At 41.1% G+C, this 22,044-nt stretch overlaps 1 protein-coding gene across 6 annotated transcripts in view; it reads left to right on the top strand.

Annotated features, from left to right (window-relative positions):
- The first annotated feature begins 598 nt into the window (after positions 1 to 598).
- FAM114A1 (family with sequence similarity 114 member A1) overlaps positions 599 to 22,044 on the top strand; it is a 53,620-nt gene continuing 32,174 nt past the window's right edge. The window contains exons 1-5 of one of the 6 annotated variants that reach the window (XM_039539911.1): positions 601 to 973; positions 1,993 to 2,078; positions 2,576 to 2,748; positions 7,289 to 7,635; positions 9,424 to 9,511. In XM_039539911.1, coding sequence (XP_039395845.1) covers positions 7,297 to 7,635; positions 9,424 to 9,511 — 427 coding nt within the window. In that variant the 5' untranslated portion in view covers positions 601 to 973; positions 1,993 to 2,078; positions 2,576 to 2,748; positions 7,289 to 7,296. Of the gene's footprint in view, positions 974 to 1,661; positions 2,079 to 2,575; positions 2,749 to 7,288; positions 7,636 to 9,423; positions 9,512 to 22,044 lie in introns of all 6 variants that reach the window. The other 5 variants (XM_039539910.1, XM_039539915.1, XM_039539913.1 and 2 more) reach the window with 5 other exon arrangements.

Genomic DNA, 22,044 nt, shown 5'->3' with positions numbered 1-22,044 from the left:
AACGGAGGAGCTCCACAGAGCTGTTCACAACAGGGAGGAGGATCTCATTTGATTGTTCACAGATTGATCACAGCAAACAGGAGCTGATAAACAGCTCCGGTAGAAACGGAGCTCCGGCAGTTCACAACAAAACAAAGACAGGCTGCATAACAAAACAAAGGGAGTAATTTTAGTTAAAAGCATTCTGGGATATCTCCTTATTCCCCGGAGGCCAATAAAAGCGCTGGTGTGTGTCCACACTTGATGAGCAGCGCTGGATCACCAACGCTGCAATCGCTACGCCCCAACCTGGCCAGGTGTACAGCCAGCGCTGCAGCCAGGGAGTTGCAGCGCTGGTTGTGCCCTGCAGGTGTGGACGGGGTGTAATTGCAGCACTGGAAAGCCTCTACCAGCGCTGCAACTTGCAAGTGTAGCCAAGCCCTCAGTCTGTCGGTCAGCGTTAGAGGCACAGAAGAAAGACGGGGGGTGGGTAATCACTGAGGCAATTGCACAAAAAGTATCAGGGCCACACAAACAGAGGGGCGTGGCTGGTTGGTTATTTTAAGGGCTCTTCGAATACAAATGACTGATTTCAGCTCGGAGAAGTTTAAAGCCCCGGCGGGGGGCAGGAGCACCCCGCAGCACCCCCAGACCAGGGGAGTCACTGTGCGCGAGGCCCGGCGCCGCGCGCCCTGGGCTCCACCAGCCCCCTCCGTCCGCGCGTTCTTCAGCCGCTGCAAGCCGCCCTGTCCAGCCCACGAGGTTGCGCCGGTTGGAGCGCGGCTTGGAAAGCTCGAGCAAGCCCCGTTGCATTAGGCAGCAGCTCCAGCGTGACTAGAAGCCAGAGCCAGAGCCCTCCCTCCGCCGGCCAGCAGCTGCCCCGCTTCCTCCTCCTCCCTGTCCCAGGGCCTGCCGACGTGGCGGGGCGGGGCGGGACGGGGCGGAGGAAGGAGCCGGGGGCGCGTCGGCCCAGGCACGGCTCAGCTGCGAAGCGGTAAGGAACTAAACGATTTCCCCTTCTTCCCCCCACTTCTGAGACTGTCTAGAGGGATTTCAAAGGAACTGCCCTGCCCCGGGGGGAACTCGATCCCACCGGCTTTCAGCGGAGCAGAGTTCCCGCCGCTGCTGATTCGTGCCCTGAGAGCGGGGCACGGGCTAGAGCTGGGTTAATACCAGCAAATCCATCCAGCGAGTTGCTTTCCAGGCTTCGCGGCACTTTTCACTGAACTAGGAGCCGCCCCGTCGCCCCCAAATATCATTCCTCCACCTCTCCCCTGCAGCTGATATTTCCATGGGGTTCTTTAGAATCCCATCAAGGTCAAGTGTACAGTTAATTAAGGACCCTAACAAAAGGGGAAACAGCTGCTGCTTAAAAACATGCCCACACCTGACCATTTACAAAATACCCTGCGTCAGTGCACACTGAGATTCATTTTGAAATGCCTCTCTGCAGTTGTGCTTTCATCTTTGCTTTTGAGGAACTCTGAACTTTGCATGTAAAACTGGAAACCAGCAGGGGGCACGCTAATCCCAGAGATGAACTACTAAACTACTTGCTACTGCTACTAACGTGTTCTTTTTAAAGTGTGGTGTGGCTTTTAGGGTAGCAGCAGCTGCAAGGAAACAGGAGAGAGAGTATTTGGAATGCACTCAACTACGGAGTTATCTTTGTTTTCTTACAGCTTCGTGTAGCTTTTCCTAACTTTACACAGGATTGTAAACTTCAAACTGGTATAAGTGGATGCAGCTCCACTAACATCAACAGAGATGTGTCCACTTACAGCATGTGTGAACATGGCCCTGAATCTTCCTTCTTGAAACCTACAGAAGAATAGTTCCATGTATCTAGTTTAGCTACAGAGGAGCTAACTGATTCAATTACTTTTAACGTGAATGTAGGCTACTTTTTTGTAGGATCATATGCATGACCACCTGAATTACACATTATGCTGGGTTGAAACAGGGATTTTCATTGCTGTTTTTGTTTCCTTTCATTCTGCAACCTGTTTTTAGCCCCTGTCTAGCAGAATGCTGTATACCTACCTAGCTCATTGGAAGGGGTTTAACTGACCAATTGCACTCACTTATGGTGAACTTCGGTGAGTTTCCAAATATAGGATCCAATCCTGTAAAGTCCTATGTATGTATCACTCAAATTTACAAGTGTATATAAATCTTTGCTGGATTAGGCCCATAATTAAACTATTAGTGCTAAATTATGCTATCACATACATGCACATAATTCCACTGAATTCAATGGAAGTTGCGTGCAAATATCTCTGGATAGAATCTGTCCTTTAACTAGAAACAAACTATTTCTCATCATGTAGTGGCACCAGAATCATCAGCCAATGTACACCATTAAAACTTAGACAGAATGTATCCGTACTTCAGCATTTGTGGTATTTGCTATACTCATAATGGCAAACATTGCTAACACTGTGATAAATGTATCCAGTGTGAGTTGTAAATGCATTTTTCCAAAGATAAGTAAATAACAATATAAACCAATAATTAAAATGTCACCAAGTGCTTGTTGTTTATCTGTGACTTTTATTGTTCATTGACTGTCAATGGTATTCATGGAACTGTACAGACACAGAGGAAGACTCGGCCCTGCCCCAAGGATGCAACATTGAAAATTGGATAAACAATGCACTTCAGACTCCTAAATTCACTGAACAGGATTTGAATTCTCACCTCCAGCATTGCTGTAGCTGCCGCTTTGAATACAAACTTTAATAAACCACACAGTTTTGGAGAAATAAGGTGGGTGAGGTAATATCTTTTATTGGAACAAGTTCTGTTTGTGAAAGTGACAAGCTTTGAGCTACAAAGAGCTTTTCCTCAAGTCTGGAAAAGGTTCTCAGAGTGTCACAACTGAATATAAGGTGGAACAGATTGTTTAGCGTAAATAATTAACACACGTTCTAAGGGTATGTCTATACTGCAATTAAAAACTAATGGCTGGTCTGTGTCCACTGACTTGGGCTCGTGGGGCTTTGGCTCATGGGGCTGTTTAATTGCAGTGTAGACATTCAGGTTCAGAGACCTTGCAATGGGGGAATGTCCCCCAGAATGTGTACATCACAATTAAACAGCCCCTGAGCCTGAGTCCTATGAGTTCGAATCAGCTGACACAGGCCAGCCCTGGGTTTTAATTGTAGTATAGACACACCCTAAGCGACCATTCAAAGTGAAGACTAAAAGCTCTTGGGAACAGGGATCAGGTCTTGCGTGTGCAGTGCCAGGCATACTGTTGGTGCTCAACCAATAGATAACTATGAGCCCTGTACAGTACACCCTTTGGACTCTACCATTGCCACTCCTTCCTCAGGTGCAGTAATTGCTGGATATTCACTCCTTTCCCCTCATGGATTTTCGTTATACAATCTGCACAGAACATCTCTACACTGGATGAGTTTTTGGTTTTTTTTTAATTTCCATCCCTAACACCTGTGTAATTCCTGTTCAGATCAGGAGTAGATCACATGGCCATTAAAATGCTGATAGTCACTCTGCCCCAGCATTCTCTGTTGCTCCACAGGTGGAAGCAATAATGTGAAATTTTAAGAAAAGAGGTCTAATGCAGAGATTGGCAACCTTTGGCACATGGCCCACCAGAGTAAGCTCCCAGCGGGCTGGGTCAGTTTGTTTACCTGCCGCGTCCGCAGGTTCGGCTGATCGTGGCACCCACTGGCCCGCGCCGCTTCCCGCCAGTGGGCGCTATAATTGGTTGAACCTGTGGACGTGGCAGGTAAACAAACCAGCCCGGCCCACCAGGGTGCTTACCCTGACAGGCCGCGTGCCAAAGGTTGCCGATCCCTGGTCTAATGTATACAAAGCCGTAATCTTTTCTGGATCAGTCAGAGAGACCAGATTCAGGAATTGATAACTTTCTCTGTTTACAAAGAACCAGAGTCAGAAATGTTAATTGTCTCCCATGTTGCTATTTTAAGTAAGAAGTGCAAGTTAAAAGCTGCATTACACAGCAGGTAAAGTGCTGCTGAAAACAACTGTACCAGTTGTTTGTTGTCTTTTTCAGCATGAGGACAATTGGAGCAGGAAAGTAATTCAGTGAAGTGAAAAATAAATACTCTTTAAATGTATAACAAACAAAAAATGACAACCCTGCCCCAAACAGGCATACTGCACCCTCAATAAAAACCAGCAAACCTGGGCTGTGCCCAACCATCTGTAGATGTGAATTCCAGAATAGAGAGCTACTGAAACCACTTGAAATTCTAGGGACATAGACTCCCAAAACACCATCCAAATAGCAAACATCTTGAACAAATGGAGAAGCCATTTCAGTAATGAATGCCTGCTGAAAAACTAATGGCTGCTGAAACCATGCCCTGATCTGCCTTCAAGTTCTCTCCCCAACCCAATGCACTAACATGACCACTATTTCATTTAGATTAAGCTTCTGACAGCACCCTCTCATCCAATTTTTAATCAGTTGGTCTGGAAACTATCATGTGGGACTGACGAAAATGAAACCTAGAGCTTGCATGTCCTCTGCATGCCAATGGCACTGCAGCCCAAATCATCTCTCTCCCAATGGCCTTACATTTACCTCTTAACAGGAAAGGAGATGAAAATAAATCTCTATGGCAGTTCTGACAAGAGATCCTTCAGGACAAATGAACAATTCCCCCAAAACACTCTCTGGGGCCTTTTGGAGAGAAAAGAATGGAACCACTTGAGTGATGTCCTCTGCACTTCTTAGGATGTGATCTTTCAAGCTGCTTAGAGCCCTCATATCTCACTTGTCTCACAGGATCAGACTCCAATCTACCTATATATTTTTCTGCATACATGCAATTTCATTAACTTACAATCATCATGTGATTTTAACTTAAAATCTTGCTATTTCCTATGAGACTATAAAGGACTGAAAATGAGCTAATGTTAACAAGAATTAACTGAAAAGTGAAGGAAAAAGTTTTAATTTCAGATATATAGTGATTAACTCTCTTCTCTGGTTTTCTGCCAGTTTAACTACTCCTAATTTATACCAGTGTAAGCAAGATCAGAATCCAGCCAGTTCTGCTTCAGTCATATCAGTCAGATTCTTTGTATAGTCTTTCATTACAAATATGTCTATATATAACTCAAGTAGCCAAAATCCAAAGTGTGAGTTACCAACAGTTAGAATGAATTACATTCCTAAGTGATATAACCAACTTCATATACCAGAAAAAGCTTGAATGTGGAGTTCACTTTATTTATTGCATGTAAAATTTTCTATCACTTTAATTACTGGTTAAAAAAACATTAAAAACATGAGAGAGCACCAGATTTGTGGGAACAATTACATTTGAGCCTAAAATGAGGAATGTACCTACTAAAACTGTACACTTGACAGTTACGTATTCATATTTGAAAACTCACTGTCATTGTAAATCTGAGTAACTCCACGGGAGCTAAGGATCCTACATTTGTGTAAAACTGGTATGAGAGAAGAATCAAGCCCAATATATCTGAAAAGCAGTTCTCCTTCATTTGTCTTTCAAGACCTACATTCAGATAATTTCTCTGCAGCAGCTGATGATATTACAAACTGCTAAATTTCAATAGTGTTCACTTACGTAGTACGGAAGAACAGTTCCCTTCACTACAAAAATTACTGGGTGAAGTTCTCTGGACTGAGTTATACATACAGTCAGACTGGATGATCAGAGTATTCCTGTCTGTCCTTAAAATCTATTAATTATTTTCCAGTGCTCTCTCCCCTGTTGTGCTGTATATGGTTGTGTTCTCAGCAACCTTGCAGGTAAAACAGACTTCTGAATTGTCAAGTCATGTCACCTGTGGCTCTAGGTAATTAGTAAAGAGCTGAGTTTGAATAGATGCATCTATATTTCCTGTCTGCATATATATCCTGCTCTGAATTCTTAATAGATTTTCAGTTTTTCTTTAAGTGCTTTTCCCTCAAGCTTTACGTGTGCATCAGCTGCCTACACTCACTATGCCTGATTCCGATCCCATCTCATTGAGCCTTTCAGGAGGTGCAGCAGAGAAGGTGCAGTCCAGGAGGAATATCATGCAAAGATGGCTTTACACCATCTTTTTGTCTTTTGGATTCCAGGCTGCTTTGGGAACCAGAGTAGTCCCCAGTAGAAGTTAGAGCAGCTCCAGTGCCTGCTTTTACCTAGCATTACCCAGGCTAGCCAATCAGACCTGTCTGGGCAGTCTCTGTCCCAGGTCTGCCCGCAGTACGCTCATGTGGAGGGCTTTAGGGCTGCAAATACTAAATGAATTTCAGAGAAATTCCACCCAGAGCCCACTGCATGGCACCTTTACACCATACAGTGTAAAGGGGCCACAAGAGGTGGAATCAGTCCATTGACTTCAGTAGAGTTACTCTTAGTTTTCATCAGTACAAATGAAATCAGAATCAGACTCACTGTAAGTGGGATTTGCAAGAGCTGGAAGAGCCACAAAATACACTTTTAAGAATGGACTGCATGCACCCCCACTGCTAATGAACAGCACATTTTTATACATCAAAATGCATGTTTTATAGCAGCTTTCATACAAATAATACTTGAAAATGCTTTACAGAGTTCTGGTTCTGGTTCAAAGTTTAAAAAATGACTGTAGAAAAGAAAAATTCAGTTTTCGCATGAGATTAGAATATGGATGACATGTAGGACAGATACTAGAAACATTGTTCCAGATGGTAAGGGGCTGCTCTTCTTGCACTTGCATTGGTGAGATAATGGGAGGGACCTAGCGGAAGCCAATGCTAAACAAGCAAACAGAATTTCAGTAACTCAGCCACAGGCTATGGACCTATTACAGGAGTGTGGGTGAGGTTTTGTGGCCGGCAATGTGCAAGAGGTCAAACTAGATGATCATAATGGTCCATCTGGCCTTAGAGTCTATTAGTCTATAATGTGAAGAAAAGAAAAAGACTGGGACAAGGCTATATAGGGTTTTAAGATTTATACAAGATTTCTTTATATTAAGCAATCAAGTGTTCATTACATGGACTATATGTCTTCTCCTTGATCTCTGCCTGCATCTCTCATTGACATCAATGGGAGTTCCTCCAAGATCAAGGGCTATAACTAGCCTTCACAAATGAACCCTGATGATTTCTTTAGATGAAACACTGCAAATTTGCAACACAGATTTCTGTAATCTTCTATGTCATTATTAGCATGCTGTGTATCTGCAATTGGATGGCGAGGAAGGCTATCTATTTCAGTTCTCTTGTGTCATTTAAGAGTTTATGGGATTTGAAATTACTTTGATTAGCTAATATAAATATACTAATTTCTTTGCTTTTTTTAAACAGAAATAAAAATGTCTGACTCAAGTGATGCAATACCCACTGAAGGAAAACCTGAAGTAATGGCAATGCTTAGCAGTGATGTGTTGGCTAATGATGCAGCAGAACACAGTGAAACAGCTAGGATCTTGCATGGGTCTTCCCAAGAAGAACAAAGACAAGTTTCTCATAATACTAGTAATGGACACGAAGGGGACATGGTTATCAGTGAAAATCCTTTGACTGCAGAAGTAATTGCAAATCAGCCTTCCAGTGGAGAGGTGACTGAAAACATACCTACTGACTGCAGTGAGTCTGTGAGCCTTGATCCTGAACCCGCGTCAGAAATGACACCAAATGAACAAAGCAGTCCGGTAAGTAATCTTGCCACTTTCTTCCAAAACATCTTTCCTTGATGGTAATTATTTTTCTGTAGGACAGAATCATGAGCACGTTTCCCCACTTTGTGCGAAGGACAGGATGCTGTAAAAATAATATATTCATTGCACTAGCATTTTGCTATGAAATAATCATGGGCAATTTTTTACGAAAACCTAGGAAATCATACCAAAAATATCTGTGTTGAAATAATACTGTTTAGGTTGCAGTGAAGCACTCCAAAGTTAGGAAAAGTCAGATTTGCCCATGTAACATTAATTTGACCCCCCTGAGCGTATGCACTATGATAGTCTTTAATTTCTCCCACATCCCGGTTCATTCAGTGCACAGGATGGACCAAAAAGTGGGCAGAATTGGATCCCGTATGCAATTATAAATTGGTGCTTCCTTATTTCTGAGTTCTTGACTTTGCAACCTATACAATGTCCTAGGAATGTGTTTGTTTTCAAATTTACATTGTGATAGCACCTGCAGGCTTTAATTAGATTTGGGCCACATTGTAGAACTGTACAAACATACAATAATGACAGTTCCTTCCCCGAAGAGATGACAGTCTAAGTCTAACCCTATACAGCAAAGCATTTAGGTGTGTGCTTAATCCCATTGAGTTCAATGAGACTGCTTTGCTGAATAGGGCCCTTTAAAGATAAGACATGACAGATGGACAAACACAGCTCAAAAGCAAGAGGATGTTTTCCTAAATTAGCTGTATTTGCTATTTTTAGCTAATTGGTAGTCATAGCCACAATTCACCATCTGTTTAACCATTATCAGATGGCACTTCTATTGTATGTTCCATAGAGCTCATTTACAAAATCTTGAAATATTTCAGTTATTATTACTATTGATTTATTTATATTATTATTACCAACTACTTTGAAAATTATAGTTAATTAGCCATAATAAAACAGTGAGACATCTGAAATTAAAGTATCTTTGGCTGTTGAGGGTTCTTTTCTACTTCAGCTGAGTGCACAGAACTGCTTACTTTAGTAGCAATATTGCTATTGCTTGTGAATATAGTGTTTGCTACACCTGTAAAAGCAAAAGTTGTTTACTTTATTTTTTCATGTCAGCAGAATAGAATCCATGTCCAATCAGGACACACTCTGCAGCTTCTTCATGTTATATTGTAAACTAAGAGGATGTCTGATCAATTACAAACAAGGAACTGTAGGCCAAGGACTGGAGGAAAGAGATTATTTACTCTGCCCCTTTGAAAATGGGTGAAGAAGTTCAAGCACATGTACCTTTTATAATAAACCTGTTTTCCTGGCCAAAGATCCAGTACATATTGAAGCTAGGTTACAAAGAAGTAGTATAGAGGTTCTAACAAGGCTATTGGTTTCTTAGCCTTATTAAAATGTGAAATACTGAAAATAGTCTAATACGATAATCTTAGTTGTTACAAATTATTTTCTTGAGAAAGGGAATGTAGGACCGTATACCATAGCTTCTCCATGCCTGCCACAGAAGCTTAAGCTTTCACCAGAAACCTCAATCTAAAGTGCAATGCAATGGACAGTACGTAAAATAATGCAGCACTGCAACATTACCATTGCATATAAGCCAGTATCTTCTCTTGGGTGTATCTTCCCACAGATTCCCTGATGGCATTACTGTTGAATCACAAACGTAATTATATTGTATTTTCTGCCTGGTGCCATCATTTATTACATGCTGGATTCTGTTTTCTAATGTTGGTTATTTTTCCTCCTGTCTTTGGGTAACATAAATTTCTGACTTAATATTTTCTTCTGTAGGATTTGGACTCCTCTCCTAAAGGAAGTGGATGGGGAGCTTGGGGATCCTGGGGCAAATCTCTGCTGTCAACAGCCTCTGCCACAGTTGGTAAGTGTTCGACCATTGAAGGTTGTGGCATCACTGGAAAGTACTTTTAAATCAGAGTTTTAATGCAGGTTGGCATAGTTAAATGCTCTTAAAGGCAACAATTAATGTCAGAGTGGTTGCTTACACTTGTAAGATTTATAAGCAATCTTATCCTGATTTGAATGACAAAATTACTGGGCTATCATGACCTTTGTAATGTAGAAGAAAGAGGGATCTTCTTCTTGTAAATCATTTTGGCTTTCACGGAAAGTCCAAGGTCCAATAAACTACCCATTGGGTTTCAGAGAGCATGAGGAGATCCTGAATCTTTTTTTTTAATTGTAAGCCTCTTTTAACTTCTAATATCTCTTCAAACTTCAAATCCAACCTAAGTCGCTAGTGACCAAAATATGTTACATTATCAATTTATTATGTGACATGAGTTTGTGGTTTCAGGTAGCCATATTACAAAGACACCAATCTAATTTTCATCCTTACTGGAAGTCTTAAAAGAGAGGCTAAGAACTGAGTGGGTTTGAAGACTGAATTAACCTTCCCACTCTTCAAGATGGTATCAGGGTTGAGGCAAATTGAGAGAACAGTGTTGGAGAAACTTTCACTGCTGTTGCCCATTCATATTCTTCATTCTCTTTGGGCAGTCTGGCTGGCATCTTTCACAAACAGTGAAAGGTTAAAAAGTCACCTTTTACCCATGCTGACCATAGAGTCATAACTGAGAAATCACAGTATTTTCATTTGATTATATTCATACAAATCACCATTTAAATCCTGGATTTTTGGGAGTGGGCTCTACTAACATCCAAACGTACTATCATTCCTTGAATTAATGTAGGTTTGATAAAGTGAATAAAATATAAGCTATGTAAAGTAATAGGCATTAAACATTGAGAATTTTCTATGTAATAGCAAGCTCATGGCACGAGCAGGAACTTTGTGTATGTTATGATTATTTAGGCATTTCAAGGAATTTAAGAAATGCATGCAGTGAGTTTAGTCATGTTAGATTAAAACAAAAATGTATATGCTTTGAACAGAAAGGAAATGCAGTATTCCCATGTTTATACTTTATATACATATAATAGCATTGCTGCTACAAATAACACATGTGCAAAGTCTTTCATATAAGTACTGCTGACCTCTGACTGTAATCCCCTAATAGGTAGTTTCTTGCATGGGGAAACAAATATGTACTAGTCGACTCTTCAATCTAACAGAGAAAGGTATAAAATGATCCCACTGCTGGAACTTGCAGCTAGACAAATTCAGACAGGAAATAAGGTATACATTTTTGACAGTGAAAGTAATGAAGCATTGGAACAATTTCTCAAGAGTTGTGGTGGATACTCCATCACTGACTATTTTTAAATAAAGATTAGATGTTTTCTAAAGGATCTGCTCTAGGAATTCCTTTGGGGGAAGTTCTATGGCCTGTGTTAAACAGGAGGTCAGACTAGCTGTTCACAATGATCCCTTCTGTTTTGGAATCTATGAATCTCTTAATATAACCAAGGAATATGCAGGAGACCTGTGGGTACTGAAATACAAAACATTCTTCCAAGCAAGTGAGATGTGCCATGCAATAGTCTTCTTATTTCAATTACCCAACTTGCTTACTATTATTATATCTGTATTTTCACACAGTACTCAGAAAGTTTCTGTATTTGATGATATAATGGCTAGAATGCATCTTTATCACTGTTTTTTTTACTAAATGAAATACAGTAACTCCTCACTTAACATCTTCCTGGTTAACGTTGTTTCGCTATTCAGTTGCTGACCTATTGGAGAACATAAAGTCCTGCAATATTCCCTTATAACATTGTTTGGCTCCCCCCACTCCGCCTGCACGGGACTCCTGCCCAGGAGCGGGGTTGGGGCACGGGGGATTGCCCTGCTCTGCCTGTCTGGCATTCCAGCTGGGGATCAGGCAAGCCCCCATGCCTCCACACTGCTCCCCGGCAGGAGCCCTGAGTGGGTGGGCGGAACAGGACAAGCCCCCGTGCCTGCTTCCTGGCAGGAGCCCCGGGTGGGCGGAACGGGGCAAGCCCCTGCGCCTCGACCCCAGTCCCCCGCAGGAGCCCCAGGCAGGTGGAATGGGACAAGCCCCATGCCCTGACCCTGCTCCCCAGCTGGAATGCCCGGTGGGCGGAACAGGGCAAGCCCCCACGCCCTGACCCTGCTACGTCCCTGCCTCAACCAAGCTTCACAATCAGCGTTGGTGAGAACAGTGTTAAATTGTTTGTTTAAAATTATTTAAAACTTATACTGTATAGGTATATAATGTCTTTTGTCTGTCAGAAAAAAATTCCCTGGAACTCAACCCCCTCATTTACATTAATTCTTATGGGGATATTGGATTCGCTTAAAATCATTTAGCTTAAAGTTGCATTTTTCAAGAACATAACTAGCACGTTAAGTGAGGAGTAACTGTATTTACTCCACTATGTGACCAAGTTATTGTCTAATGGTTCTCCTACACTGGATATAAATCTTATCACTACTACAACTCAGTTCATCTCCCTTGTGTGTATGCTTTATGATACTATCTTTAATTGCAAGATCACATACTATTTTTTCCGCAGGACTCCTGCCTCTTTCAGTGCACAGGATGGACCTACTCTAAGGATGAATCAGGGTTGTTAGTGAAGGAGGCTATTGTCTGTAGGATCTCTGCTTCATTTGTTTCTGAAGTTGAATGTGTGTAGTCAGGAGCGCCGCCAGCTTTTTTGGCACCCTAGGCGGTGGAAGGTCCCGCCCCCGAAATACCGCCCCGAGAGAGGCGGCGGAAGGTCCCGCCCCTGAAATACCAAAGACAACCAGGGTGGCCGAAGATCCAGCAGCCGTGGTTGCCACCCCACAATGTTAGTGCCCTAGGCGACTGCCTAGGTCGCCTAATGGGTTGTGCTGGTCCTGTGGTGTGTGAATGATGAGGCAGGATTGCAGAAGAAGAGAATAGTCTCCAGGGCTTGCAGGGCCGCTGCTTTTTTTGCCGGCGAGGGAGGAGAAGGAGGAGGGGAAAGGCCACGACCCACTGCGCTCTTCATCATCATCATCTTCAGCGCATTCCTTCCCTCCCGGAGGACTAAGGGAGCTGGGCTGCGGGGCTTTGCTTCCATTGCTTCCATTCCCCCCCCCAGCACCATGCCTGCTCCACAGGCTGCCCAGCTGCCTGCTTAAAGCCCTGCTGCCCTGCCTGGCCGTGAATGCTCTAATCCCCTCTAATCCCTAATGCCTGTAATATTAAACCAAACAATTCACATTAAACACACTAATTCACATATAATTTTTCTAATTTTTTCTTAATTTTCTGGGACTTGACTTTGCTGCTGGCTCTGATTTGCAGCACTGCAGCAGGTGCACACCACTGACTGTATAAAATATAATAAGTGCAATATAATATGCTGTATGTACAAAAATAAATATTCTCAAAATCATTGGTGGGGGATCTCAGGTAAAACATACTTTTGACCTTAATCTCTCTGTGCCACAGTTCCCGATCTATAAAATGGGGATAATACCAGGACCCAACCTTACAGGGTGTTGTGAAAATAAATTAATTAATAATATTAATAAAGTACTCAGATACTATAGTGAAGAGAACTATAGAAAAGCCCATTAGGAAATTAATAAATATGTTTTCAGAGCACGGTATGAATAGTGTACAGTAAGTAAGATATGGGGCCACACTTTGAAGAATAAGGAGAAAACAAAATATTGAATAACTGATCCTTAAGAGAGCACCATCCATCCCGTGCACTGAAGGAAGGAATGGAAAAAAAAAAAAAAATGTAAGACAATATAGATCATAATCTCCTCCCATAAGGGGTAAAATACAAGGGGGCAGGCAAACCTACCTATCTGTATTCTAAAATGTGTGTGTGTGTGTTTGCTTGTCTTTTTAATGTTGCTCTTGTAATTTTTTGTGTTTTGTGTGTTTATTGTATATAAAATTGAAAAATGTCTCCCTCTTATCTGGAAAATATGGACTTGATGACCTCTAGCCTTTCTGATATTCTTGTTATGTACTGCTGTCTCTGAATTGTATGCTGAAATTATCTAAGTAGGGCCAAATCCAATCCTTAGTTATATGTTGGAAATAACTGTCATGTGTAACAACAGTGTAAAGCAACAGAGCAACATTTAAACAGCAAAACAGATTCAGCTGCACAGCGCATTATGCATTATTTCTCTAAATTATAAAAGGTACTTATGGATAAAAAAAGGTACTAAAACAGAGACAAAACAGAGACATGAAAGAGAATATGAAATATGATGTAAATAGAATGAGAAATGATGAGATGAGTATGAGGATATGATAGAGTATAGTATATATAATATATAATATAGAAAATATCATACCATTAGATGATTAGATTAGGTTAGAGTTTAGGTTAGTCTATATCTCCCTTAGTCCCCCTATGATTTTTTATTCTTTATCATTATTTTACCTTTCTCAGTTTAGAAAGTAGAGGAACATTCAGTGATTTAGTGAAAAAAAAAGTAAAAACTTTTTAAAAAAAAAAAAAAAATACTTTTTTTCACTCACTATGACTGGTCTGAACCAGACCAGATTATGGCCAGAAGAATTGAAAAAGGTCAAGGATGAGATAGAATAGAAGGATTTAGGATTTGGATTAATATGAAAACCATTGTTATATGAGATATAAGCAGCAGCGGCTCCAAGCACCAGTGCTCAAAGCGCGTGCCTGGGGCGGCAAGCCGCGGGGGGTGCCCTGTCGGTCCCTGCGAGGGCGGCAGTCAGGCAGCCTTTGGCGAGGAGGTCCGCCGGTCCCGCGGATACGGCGGCAATTCGGTGACGGGTATGCCAAAGCCGCGGGACCGGTGGACTTCCCGCAGGCACGCCGCTGAAGGCAGCCTGCCTGCCATGCTTGAGGCAGCAAAAAAGCTAGAGCCGCCCCTGGATATGAGCCCCCATGCTTTCAGGCGTAAGTCAGACTCTGCTTACTTGGGGTTAGGAAGAAATTCCCCCTACAGACAGGCTGTTTCTTAATTGTCCATTATAGGAATTTTTGCTCCCATCTCTAAAGTATTTATTGCTGTACACTGTCAGAGACAGGATATTGGACTAGATGTACCACAGATTTGAGCAGTATTATAATTCCTATATAGAGAGGAAATGGTGCAAAGCTTTTTATACTATCAGTAGGAATCTTTGCAACATATCTTCTTTTTATTGAATATTTATTATTCTCCTTAAAAATATTCCATTGAGTAGCTGAGTAATTCATCCCACACTTCCTCTGTCATTCGTTCCAATATAACAGAAAACAGACATCACATGATGCGATCCACTTGAGTGTTGCTCATTTTCCATTAATGTAGCAAGTGTTACAAACAGAGCCACTTTTCGCATACTAAAACTAGCAGCAACATCTTAGATTTGGACTTCGCTATTTCATAGTAATCTCATTTCTGTAATGGGCTTGCTTGTTCCCAGTCAAGCATGACAAATGTTTACTGTCCTTTGCTTTATTTGTTATAAATTGCTCTGTGTAAAAGTAGCTGAAATGGTTGCACAGTTGTGATTGACCAGTTAACATTTCAAAGGGCTCACAGCTTTTCAAGGATGACTGAAATGGATGTTCATTATCCTTCAAGCCCTGATTTAGCACTTCCAAACAGATTAGCATTTTTACAGTATGGCAGTAATTTGCTTAGCATTGTTGTTGGTTTCTAGCAGCAGTTTCTGTGTGGATTCAATCTTCTTTCTCTACTTATTTATTTTGACATATACAAACAATTGTTTTTTTTAAGAAAATGTCCTTCATCTCCAAAGTAACCTTGACATTTATCTGGTCTTGTTGGGCTCCCACTCTTCTCAGCATCCCCACTGGCGTTGTAGGTGACACAGTGCTAAACAAAAAGCTTTCATAATGCCTTTTGATTGGTAACACTTACAACCTGAACCATGGTCAGTATTTGACACTAGATGTCACAGTAATTAAATGCTTAAGGATATGGGAGAAAGAATGAAGTAGGTTGCCGTTTAATGAGGTAAGAACATTTTTGTTTAAAAGCATGCTGGGGCTGTCTCTCTCCTTGCTGGCACCAGCATAAATCAAGAGTAGCTCTATTGAAGTCACTGAGAAGAGAATCAGTCCCGCTATGGCGTGAACAGCATAACATTGCATTGTGTCACAAATATATCCATTTGCTTTGCTCTTTCCCCCTCCTTCTCTAAAATGGTCATGTTTTTAATGAATCAACAACAGTGCATCCAGATATTTTATTGCTTTATATTAGTGCATTACATAAGTTATATATTTGTTTCACTTATGATGTTGGACTGGCTTCATATCCTACCAAAGCCTAATCTCTAATTTGTGGCATATGTGCACAACATACCACATATGTTGTAAAAATCAGATGCCCATGTTTAAGCTTACACATCCATTAATATGCCATAATACAGTGAAAAAATATTTGGGTTTCTATTCTTCCACTGTTTAACTTGAATTATCAATTAATTGATATTAGAGAGCTGCATAATGTGTCTCTTTACACATTGTTCGTATTCAGTATTCTGCTGTCTTGATTATTTTGTGCATGTGTGTATTCTTCTTCCAGTTCTTAATCCTGCATAACAGTACACAAAATATTAACCACCATAAACCTTTTCTTTGCGCTGCCTGATGTCTTTCTGTCATTCGATATGAGAAAATGAAATGTAGCTTGCTGATGTCACTGTATGCATGAGTGGTTCATAGGTATGTGTAGTAATCAGTGTTACATAGCTTTAATTGCATTCTGTGTTGAACAGAAGTGGAAGTGCCTGAAATGATATGAAACTGAAACATTGAGATGCTGTGAAAAGCTGTTCCTTTCCCTAAATACATTATTCCCTTGTTGCAGAATAAGGAATAACATTAACTGTGAAGGCTGGATGTTATGCTCATACCTTGTGTGGTCATAAAAAAGACAATCTCTTCAGAAAATATCTTTTTCATTACATAAATTAGAGCTGATTAGGCATGATGTGTTTAAGACTGAAATAACATGGATGTTAAAAATTACTTTGGAAATAACATACAGATGATTTAGATGCCATAAAAATAACACATTTTTTTAAGTTCTTACATTATAAGGACATTTAATAAAGTTCATGATTCGCAACCTGGTAGTCCTGAACAGATTTCAGGGGGTTGCAGCCATCTTCCCTTTTCTTTGTGGCTACATGGTGCTTGAAATATTTTTTCTCTTGTAACATGGAGTCATGGTATAGAAAAGGCTGAAAGTCACGGATACAGTTTACAGCCCTTCATGTCAATTAAGAACATATGAACAGCCTTACTGAGTCAGACCAGTGGTCCATCTAGCCCAAAATCCTGTCTTCTGACAGTGTGGCCAATGCCAGGTGCTTCAGAGGGAATGAACAGAACAGGTATCAAGTGATCCATCCCCTGTCACCCATTCCCAACTTCTGGCAAACAGAGGCTAGGGACAGTGGTGTAGCCAGGTGGAGGGAAGAGGAGGAGTGAAAAAAAAAAAGGCGCCACCCGCTGCGGCGCTTTTACTGACGGGGAAGTGCTCTGGGTCTTCGGCGGCGGGAGCTTTGCTCGCTCCTCAGGTCCTCAGCGGCATTTCGGCGATGAAGCTTCAGTGCCGCCGAAGACACCCGAAGCGAGTGAAGATCCTGCCACCGAAGTGCCACCGAAGACCCAGAGCACTGCCCCGTCGGTAAAAGTGCTGCAGCGGGTGGTGCCTTTTTTTTTCCGCTCCCGAGTGAGTAAAATTAAAAAGGCGCCACCTGTGCTTAGTGGGGAAGCGGCCAAGTGAGTAAAATTAAAAAGGCGCCACCTGTGCTTAGTGGGGAAGCGGCCACTCGCCCGCTCCCTCCCTAGCTACGCTACTGGTTAGGGACACTTCAGAGCTTGGTTTTCCTAATAGCCACTGTTGGATTTATCCTCCATGAACTTATACAGTTCTTTTTTTTTAACCCTGTTATAGGCTTGGCTTTCACAACATCCTCTAGCAAAGAATTGTGTGAAGAAATAATTCCTTTTGTTTGTTTTAAACCTGCTGCCTATTAATTTCATTTGGTGACCTGTAGTTCTTGTGTTATGAGAAGGAGGAAACAACACTTCCTTATTTACTTTCTTCACACCATTCATGATTTTATAGAGCTCTTCCATATCCCTTCTTAGTCGTCTCTTTTCTAAGCTGAAAAGTCCCAGTCTTATTAATCTCTCCTCATATGGAAGCTGTTCCAGACCTCAATAATTTTTGATCCCCTTTTCTTTACCTTTTCCAATTTCAGTGTGTCTTTTTTGAGATGGGATGACTAAATCTGCACGCACTATTCAAGATGTGGGCGTACCATAGTGGCAATATGATATTTTCTGTTTTATTATCTATCCCTTTCCTAATGATTCTCAGCATTCTGTTAGCTTTTTTGACTGCTGCTGCACACTGAATAGGTATTTTCAGAGAACTATCCACAATGACTCCAAGATCTTTCTTGAGTGGTAACAGCTAATTTAGACCCCATCATTTTACATGTATAGTTGGCATTATGTTTTCCAATGTGCGTTACTTTGCATTTATCAACATTTAATTTAATATGTCATTTTGTTGCTGTGTTATAAGAACATATACATATAAATGTCTTTTGGAATAAGGACATACATGGGGTCTGAATCTGATCTCACTGTTTTAAATGGACTTACTCCTGATTTACATAATGGTGTAACTGTGATCAGAATCGAGCCCAGGTGTGTGTCCTTGAAGAGTTTTAAAAACACAGAGGGCAGTTTTGACCTGGACTATAAAATCCATGAGGAACCAGTAGCATTGTTGAGGGTGAGCATGTTGTGATGCCATGTATTTCTAGGTATGAACCAGGGGGCAGCACTGTTCTGCATATTCTGTCTTCTTCTATGGTTGAGGTTGCTGTGAGCACATCAGGCCATGCTCAACTCCCTCTGCTGGCTCCCAGCCAATTTCAGACGCCAGTTTTAGGCCTTGGGCCTAATCTTTGACACATTAAATGGATCATGCTCCAGCTGTCGTAAAGATCAAAATTCAACATGTGGATGTCTGCAACAGTTGCACTCCTCTGCAATGCTTAATTTGCAATGAAAGAGGGGCTGGGGCTCAAGCAATTTTTTTATATTCATAATTGACACAGCAAGCCCAGAGGTGCCCGAGTTCTGAACTGCCAGGCCCAGAAGTGTCGGAGCTCAGCCCTAGCAAGCCCTGGCAAAAATTAAGCACGCCGTCTCTGGGACCATGAAGATCACAAAGCCAGGGATGAAGTGTCAGAGCTGGGGACAAAGTGTTCTTTATTTAGGGGATCTGACTTTGGTACAAATTTCCAGATGTGATCAGTCAAATGCAGGGCTGACCATCTTTAGGATATGTTGCAAAACCTTCCTCTTTGAAAAAGCCTTTCCACCGTAGCAAGAATGACAGTGACAACACCTTCCCCTGCTAATCAAAACCCTCTAACCTTGTAACAAACAAATCAACCAACCAAAAAACAAAACAAGAAAAACTACCCCAAGCAGAGTGTTTCTCCAAAATGACAGGAATTCTGAAAGATGCTCCTCTCACCCAAGACACACTCCTCTGTCTTTGAGACAGTTAGATGAAGGAAGTGGAAGAAACAGATGGAGAGAGGGTGGACAGAAAAGAGTCACTAATTTTGTCAGAAGATACTGTATTTGTAATATCTGCGTAAATATGACACTACTTTGTAAAACAAAATCAGTAAGTCTTCATCTCTAAAACATAGAACCATCGAGAGCCCTCCCATTTCCATGTTGTTAAAGTAACAAATAATTTTTCATTTGAATGTCTGTCACGCTCACGTTCTAAAACAATTTGTATTTCCACAATGTTTGTGCTTTTCCTCATTCATGTACATCCTCAACAATGATGACATGCCCCAGCTGCGCTACTCTGAGCTAATCAGCTTCTTGTGTTATAGTCAGAGGTGCTTAGCTCAGAGCTTAGTTCAGCAAAACCACATCCAGTTTCCCTGAATTTTTGGCTCACAGTTCTGCGGTGCATGAAAGCTAGAGGTACAGTTCTGCAAATGCAGAATTCTCATAATGTAAATATCAATACAGCAACAAATATATGCATGCTCATTTTCTTGAAGATGTAAGCATAGCTGAAAAGCCATAAGCATATTTTTCAGGCCAGCATTTCAGAAAGTAAGAAAAACAAAACATCATTTTTATGTAAGGAAACTGGAAAATAAACCTAAAAAAACCCCTGCACACCCTTCCTATGTGCAGTTAATATTTTTTTTTAATTACACCTCTACCTCGATATAACGCAGTCCTTGGGAGCCAAGAAATCTTACCGCATTATAGGTGAAACCGTGTTATATTGAATTTACTTTGATCCACCGGAGAGCGCAGCCCCGCCCCCCCGGAGCACTGCTTTACCACGTTATATCCAAATTTGTGTTATATTGGGTAGCATTATATCGAGGTAGCGGTGTATATGTTGATTTGTCTGCAATATTTTGTCACAATCTCAAAAGAAGATGAATACAATTTTATGACTCAGTAGGAAAAGAAAAGTAATTGACATTTCTTTTGGATTTCCCTTTTGTAAAAATATAAATAATAGAAATGCTAACGAATGCAATATAGAGTATCTAGCTATATTAGTTTACAGGCACAAATTAACAATTACTTAAACAAGTCCCAGAAAGTTGGTCAATAAAAATAATGAATCATGAATTTACTAATGCTAATAATATTTTCATTGAACCAATTAAAATGCACAGCAGACTAGGGAAAGATAAAGTAGAACTCCAATCTGAAATAACTCTGTTGACTCACAGTTTCATTGCTGGTAGCCTAACCAACCATGCACAGTTTGACATACAACTACAGTTTGTGAGACAGAAAAAAAGAGGCAAAGATCACTTCAACCATCTTGTGGTGACGAATAAAAATTCTAAGCTGCCAAGTCTCATTGTTTCAAGGTAAAATGCAAGAGTCCCATGTAGACTAAACTATAAAATAGTAAATCAGTTATTTCACATAGTCAGCACAATCTGCAGGTCTGTTCTGTAAGAGATTTCTCTACTTTGGAACTTTGTGTTTTCCCCCCGATACTCTGCTGTTCTTGCATATGATCTCTCAAATGTGCTGTTTCACAATGTGGAGTTATTTTATGTAATTTTATGGTCCCCAGACGATACTTATTGAATTCATAGAGCATCTCATGGGTAATCCATCTGGCAATCACAGAATCATGCAGCAAAACTTCCCTCCACTCCACCCTCAATCACAATGGTTTGTTGCATCTCTCTCTAATTGGATACCCCAAATGCATATAAATACTATACTGTACTCTAGCTAATGATGAACTGTTTTGCAGCAATCAAAATAACTCCGGGAAGACTCATTTTTTAATTTATAAAATGCATGCAGTTCCCAATATTAGGGAGTATGGACAATATTTAATAAACACCTACAATTGTGTTTCTTTTAGATTTCTAGAAATGTCTTTGATTTGTTTTCTAGATTGATTTTTCACATCACAGCTTTTTAACTCATGACAACTTAGCTGATGGCAGAGAAGCATAAGTGTGCGGAAGTATCATTAACACCTCCTTATGCATACTTAGGCCCCAAATTAGCAAGGTATATGCAAGAGGATTTTCAGAAGCTCTCAGCATTGTCCTAACCCTGGTCCTGTTGACTCCAGTAGCAGCAGAGTTTGGCAAACGCTGTATGCTTTTGAAAGAACAACCTTTACCTAAGCCTGCCTTTAAGGTTGTGAATAGTCCCATTGACTTCAATGGGACCACCTACCAAATACCTTCCTAAGTGAGGGTGTAATGCTTTTTTTTCTGCCACCTGATCCAACCAGAGCTCCTCCTGTCCAAAGGTCAGATGCCCAGGTAACATACACAATTAAAGCTGGTTAGTATTAGTGGGGGAAGATGATTTGAAGGTTAAAATTAGAGCAATAAGATAACCCAGGAGAGTGGGATGATTGATTGTTTAGAGAGCAAAGGTTCATAAGGGAAATCCCTGCATCTGTGTTCAGAGCCTAGTCCTGTAAGGTCCTGAGCATGCTCAACTCTCCTTCGTATCACCTCTCAGGACTTTTAGGGAAAGGGTTCCTAAAATGCCAATCCAAGTAAAACATGCATCCAATGAAGTGGGTATTCACCCACGAAAGCTCATGCTCCAATACGTCTGTTAGTCTATAAGGTGCCACAGGACTCTTTGCTGCTTTTACAGATCCAGACTAACACGGCTACCCCTCTGATACTTGACACTTGAGAACAAATCTGATAGCCCCAAAAATGTTGGGAGAAAAGATGAATTGCATGAATTGTATTCTTTGAGAGTGTCGGAAGGCAAGTGGGCAAGGGAGACCCAGTGGATATAGTGTACTTGGACTGTCAGAAAGCCTTTGACCAGGTCCCACACCAAAGGCTCTTAAGCAAAGTAATCAATCAAGGGATAAGAGGAAAGGTCCAGTATATGGTTAAAAGATAGGAAACAAAGGGTAGGATAAATGTTCAGTTTTCCCAATGG

Source organism: Mauremys reevesii, linkage group 5 (genome assembly GCF_016161935.1).
Source record: "Mauremys reevesii isolate NIE-2019 linkage group 5, ASM1616193v1, whole genome shotgun sequence".
NCBI classification, from domain to species: domain Eukaryota; kingdom Metazoa; phylum Chordata; order Testudines; family Geoemydidae; genus Mauremys; species Mauremys reevesii.
This window is presented reverse-complemented; position numbering and strand designations above follow the sequence as displayed.